The following is a 5849-nucleotide window of genomic DNA, read 5'->3' as shown; positions in this document are numbered from 1 at the left end:
ATGACACAAACTCGCTTTATTCTGTTCAATTCTGTGCAAAGTTAGCTTAGATGGAGTCTATCTAAAATAACAGTCGGATGACTCGATTGACTCCGTGTAAACACGCTAAAGGATGATGCTAGACCGGGCCGTACCCGGGCCGAGGCGTCCGACATGTCATTTTCTATGACGGCTGATCGGTGATCACGTGGTGCTTTCCATAGAAAACAAAGCGCCGGAAGCTCCGGCTCGGCCTCGGCCCGGTCTAGCGTGAGTCATACTTAATGCAAATTGGAAGAAGATTTTCGGAGGTGACTGTTTTTTGTGCTAAATAAGGATGTCCATAAGACACGGACACTGACTATGGCCATCTTCTGTTAGATATATCTGTAAAGTTTTAAGGTCGATATGGAGAAGACCAGCAACATTTTTGGTTGGACGACCGCTATAACACACAGAAAGAAAATGTTTTGCTCTATCTGCTCTACCAATAGTACCAATCTTCTGTAAGAGGGGTATGTGCACGAACGGAAGAGCTTGTAGACGGTCTCCTCCACATTGACCTTACTTATAGACTGTATCTTTACGTATTTAAATAAAAGTAAACAAAATCTACCCTCAAATGCTTCCATAAGCCAATTGAGGGTAGATGAAAACATTACATGATCAAATAATTTAGGTTAAAGTCAGGTCGTTCAGTGACAGATCCAGGCGGTTTTGTATTTGATTGGTTAACCAATAAAATGTTATAACTACCCGAAAATTTACAAATTATTTGTTTACTTTTATTTAAGTACCTAAAGATACACAGTATAAGTTTTAAACGTGCGGCCTAACGGATCCCCGACTGTTTTATAACGCAGTTTAATTGCTACCACTGTTCGACGTCAGTCCCTTTCGTTCGATACTATCGCCAAACATATATTATAACGAAAAAGATTGACGCCGGTGAGATTTTTCAATTAGGCTGACGGTCTCCGTGTGACAAAGTCCCACATTCTCAATGTTGTGAATGTCAATTTTATGCTCATTATTACCGTAGAGCGTTCTACGCAACTGTGTAGTTAGTTTAAATGTTATTCAAGAATTATGATATTATTATTGCATTTAAATTTAAGGAAAAGAGCTTGATGGACCATTGTTCACATGCCTTCTAAATAAGAACCTAATAATGCGTCTGGTTGTTTTATTACAAACTTCCTTTCTGATTGTCCTATCTCCTACAAAAAAAGTTACTTAATGAACTTTATTAATAAAAATAGGTACCCACATTTTTCTGCAAAGAAAAGCAAATCCATGTAAACAATTCGTAATTTCGTATTATTTATTTGAAAGTATAATCTACAATACAATTCATGTGATTATTATCGTGAACGAAGCTGTGAACCTACTATATACATTGTATTGAATTATTAAATATACTTTGATACCTGATTAACTATGAATTTCAAACTTATTAACGCTTTCATCATGGAGTTATACTTACTCTCAATCTATATCCTAGTTAATGTTTTTCTAACAAGTGGAACTCCAGTTAGTAAATCTGATGGAAGTAGCAAGTCGACGACGGTAGCCGCGTCCCCTTCTGCTACTTTGCCTGTTCTTGGCCCCTTCTGATCCTACATCTCCGCTGGCTTCACCTTCAACTTGCCTCTTCCCTTTATCTGGATTTATATTACCCCTACAAATTTCCAGAGCCTTCTCTAAATCTAAATTGTCCGTTTCGAGTAAGATTTTGCGTGTGTCATCTTTCCGAATACCGCAAACTATACGATCCCTTATTAATCCTTCTTCCAAATGATCAAATCGGCACTGTGCAGCTAAACTCCGTAACGCAACTACATAATCGTCTATGTTTTCGTCTTTTTCTTGATTTCTAGTAAAAAAATTATAGCGCGCCACAGCAGAACATTGTTTCGGAGTAAAATAGTCGTTGAAATTTTGAAAAAGTTTCTCAAAATCTTGTCTATCCTCGTCCTTATCAAACATGAAAGACGAAAATATACTGTACCCTTTCGGGCCTATTAATTCGAGTAGTAGGCCTGCTTTCACTTCGGATCCGCCTCTATCGCCACCGGATGCCTTAAGAAAAGCTGTGAACTGGGAATACCATTCTCGCCAAACTTCTGCGAGGTTTGGGCATCCAGTCAAAATCAGTTGTGGTGGAGGCCTAGCGTTATACATATCTGATAAGTAGATGAACTTCAAACTTTTATCTGAATGTCACTTATTTCACACTAAGCACTAATAGCTGAAGTCTTCAGTTAATGAAAAAGAATATTAAGAAGTGCACAACAAATAGGATGGGCAAGGTCGGTCAAGGTCATAAAGCTCACGACATTTCTAGTTGCTAAGTAACCGACTATTAAAAAGGCTTTAGTAACCAGAATAAAATCATGATTGATAGATGATTCCAGGTCTCGTCACTATCTTAACGGGGGCCCATCAATGTTTTTGCTAATTCATTTTTCGTTTTGTTCATATTCTCCACCACTAATTTGACTCTGCAAAAGCCCTATAGTAGCTGACTTTTTTTTAATTGCTCTTATAAGTAAGATACGTGTAATATGTATTTAAATAAAATCGAGTATCCATCACTTAAAGACTTAAAGACTAGTTACAACATGTTGGAAAAGAGCCGATACTCTTCAAACTGCTGGATGGATTTTTATCAAACATTGATAGAAACTACCGCAAGGAATCTCGCTTTCGCGTGAAAAAACTGTAACGAAATCGGTTCATCCGTTTGAGAGCGAAGATGCCACATACAGACAGATAGACATTGGCGTCAAACTTATCTAGGTAACACCCCTCTTTATCAGTAGAAAAGGCGGCTGATTCGAAAAATGTAGGCGTGAAGGAAGATCTCTGTACAAAATTTGAAATTCGCGCCTTTTTCTACTGACTGCCTGAGTATATTATGCCAAGCTGCGTTGGTCGGTCTGATAAGGTATGGCCGAATATTTAATGTCCAACCCTATAAGGTCCAACCGGATAGTTTTTCGTTCAAAATGTAGTGTTCATGTAGTGTTCCGAACGTTCCCTTAATTGTCAAATTGACATTGACAGCTTGCTTTTAAGGTTAGGTTTGATCCGACAGCTAGTATTTTATTTTGTTTATTTTGCTTGTATACTTATTATTAAATATCTTTCCGGAAACTAATTATACAATGAGTCTACCGACAGACTTCGGGCCGGATTCAGGTGGACGAATAAAAGTAAGTCTGTAGATCTTTTTCAAAAGTTTTCTTAATACATAATTTTTATAACAATATACTTTTCAGGGTCTTACAATCGTCAAACCGATAGTCTACGGTAACGTAGCGAGGTATTTCGGCAAGAAGCGAGAAGAGGACGGACACACGCACCAATGGACGGTATACGTAAAACCTTATGCCAACGAAGATATGTCGAATTACATCAAGAAGGTGAACTTTAAGTTGCACGAGAGCTACGCTAACCCGAACCGGATTGTGACGAAGCCGCCGTACGAGCTCACGGAGACGGGCTGGGGCGAGTTCGAGATCGTTATCAAGCTACATTTCCATGATCCAAATGAGAGACCGGTTAGTTTAAACTTTTTCACCACCATTTATCATCATACCCCAGGGTTTTGGGAGCGGGAATGCTTGACACTGGTCAAATAATAGGTAAAAACTGTAGAAACAAACTATTGGAACATTTCTAAGGACATTTGTTGCTTGATACCTATTTTTATTTCATAGTTTGGCAATTTTCAATTAACAAAGTTATAAATACGCAAAATCAATCCCGCACCCTAGACCCGGGGTATTATTTATGTCCATAAATGTTGTAAACATTATTTCTTCTCTTTCTGCAACAACTCTATTTAGAATGAGGGTATTGTTCATAAATTTCAAAGTATCATTTATTTAAACATATTCAATGTACAACGAAAAATTTTCAGGTAACACTCTACCACATCCTTAAGCTCTTCCAGTCGCCAGCGTCCGAGGGTGCTCCCCCGACCGTCGGCCGGGCGCTTGTCAGCGAGTCCTATGAAGAGATTGTGTTTCAGGAGCCGACACAGCTAATGCAGCACTTGCTCACCACCGTCAAACCTGTCACCAATGGAACTTGGACTCATGACACTAACTGTAAGTCTGCTAGATAATCCTGTTGTGGATGTTCTTAGCTGGATTACATTGATAAAGCCTTGTGGATTTTTCCTAGATAATTTAACAGCTTGTGATAAAATTATATCACATTTTCATAAGTAATGTCATGCAATTTATGAATATACGAATTTCAAAATAACTGTGACCTTGTGACTACAATTTGTCATCAAATGACACACCATGCAAGAATAAAATATGTCACACACACACACAAATAACACAGGTTTTTTTGACATCAAAGATATGTTTACACTTTTGCACCTTACTCCTTTATAATAAGGCGAAAAATGTAAACATATGTACTACATAAAATCATTCTTATCCAATTCAATTTATTAACCAAGACAGTTTGCAATCAGCCTAAAAAGTATGTCTCAAAAAGTTATGTATTATCAAAAGCATGTAAAGTATATAAACAGATAAGTTTGTATTTAGGTACATTATTTTCCCTGTAGGTACCCTTTAAAATTCCATTCTAAAAATTCAAACTTTCAACTTTCCTTCTCATTTCAGTTGAAGAAAAGAAAGAAAAAACATTAGAGAAGATCATAGCAGCACAAGCCAAGGTGCGCAGCGAGATAGCCGAGCTGAAAGAAAAGTTGCAGCTAGCCAAGGAGACAGGGGCCAAGTTTAAAGATGAAATCGCCAAACTACAGAACAGTTCTTCTGGCTTGCTCTCTGTTATATAGGGATCATACATAATATATACATACACAGAAAATTAAAAATCGCCTCTACTCTTTGATGACCGGTTTAGTGGGTAGTGACCCTGCCTGTGAATCCAATGGTCCTGGGTTCGAATATCGTCGCCTAGCACCCATAGTACAAGCTTTGCTTAGCTTGGTGCTAGGTTGATCTGTGTAAGATGTTCCCTAATATTTATTTATTTTATTTACATACACAGAAAATTAAAAATGGTCTACTGTTTCTAACTCTGTTAACCCTTCGACTGACACAGATGTCCACATACGCGCAAGTTAACGGTTTAATATTAACCTTTGTGCATACAAAATTGTTTACCGTGGCCATTTTTAGGGTTCCGTACCCAAAGGGTAAAACGGGACCCTATTACTAAGACTTCGATGTCCGTCCGTCCGTCCGTCCGTCCGTCCGTCTGTCTGTCACCAGGCTGTATCTCACGAACCGTGATAGCTAGACAGTTGAAATTTTCACAGATGATGTATTTCTGTTGCCGCTATAACAACAAATACTAAAGACAGAATACAATAAAGATTTAAATGGGGCTCCCATACAACAAACGTGATTTTTGACCAAAGTTAAGCAACGTCGGGAGTGGTCAGTACTTGGATGGGTGACCGTTTTTTTTTTTCGTTTTTTTTTTGCATTATGGTATGGAACCCTTCGTGCGCGAGTCCGACTCGCACTTGCCCGGTTTTTTTTATAATAGGCGTCGCGTTCAAAGGGTTAAAGAAGGGTTATAGAGTCTAACGGAGGCCCCAGGTCGTCAGTCCACATTTTTGGATATCATTCTACGCTGCTTCGGTATTATACTACTACTATAATAAAATAAATAATAAAATGAAGTAGGTATAGTTAGTGTTTTAGGTATTAACGTAAGACTGCATTATGTAAGAAAGCATGAAATAAAACTTTTTACGTTGTATTTCTCTACCTTTGTTTGGTGTCACTTTTGGAAAAAAAATCCTTGCTCCACAAGTCCCAGAGTAGTCGACCAGTCAATACTCGTGTACAATAAAAATATTTTAAATA

At 38.1% G+C, this 5849-nt stretch overlaps 1 protein-coding gene across 1 annotated transcript; it reads left to right on the top strand.

The window, feature by feature from the left end:
• Positions 1-3038: 3038 nt before the first annotated feature.
• LOC134793025 (YEATS domain-containing protein 4) lies at positions 3039-5577 on the top strand. Its single transcript, XM_063764553.1, has 4 exons — positions 3039-3197; positions 3264-3545; positions 3908-4097; positions 4632-5577. The coding sequence occupies exons 1-4, from the start codon at positions 3150-3152 to the stop codon at positions 4805-4807; spliced, it is 696 nt and encodes a 231-aa protein (XP_063620623.1). The 5' UTR covers positions 3039-3149; the 3' UTR covers positions 4808-5577.
• The last annotated feature ends 272 nt before the right edge of the window (positions 5578-5849 follow it).

Source organism: Cydia splendana, chromosome 8 (assembly GCF_910591565.1).
Source record: "Cydia splendana chromosome 8, ilCydSple1.2, whole genome shotgun sequence".
Lineage (NCBI taxonomy): Eukaryota > Metazoa > Arthropoda > Insecta > Lepidoptera > Tortricidae > Cydia > Cydia splendana.
This window is presented reverse-complemented; position numbering and strand designations above follow the sequence as displayed.

Bases quoted from the DNA above. Each gene is read 5' to 3' on its own strand.
- LOC134793025 (XM_063764553.1), top strand. From the start codon at position 3,150: ATGAGTCTACCGACAGACTTCGGGCCGGATTCAGGTGGACGAATAAAA. The intron at 3,198-3,263 runs GTAAGTCTGTAG...TATACTTTTCAG, and splicing joins ATTCAGGTGGACGAATAAAA to GGTCTTACAATCGTCAAACC. The intron at 3,546-3,907 runs GTTAGTTTAAAC...AAAAATTTTCAG, and splicing joins ATGATCCAAATGAGAGACCG to GTAACACTCTACCACATCCT.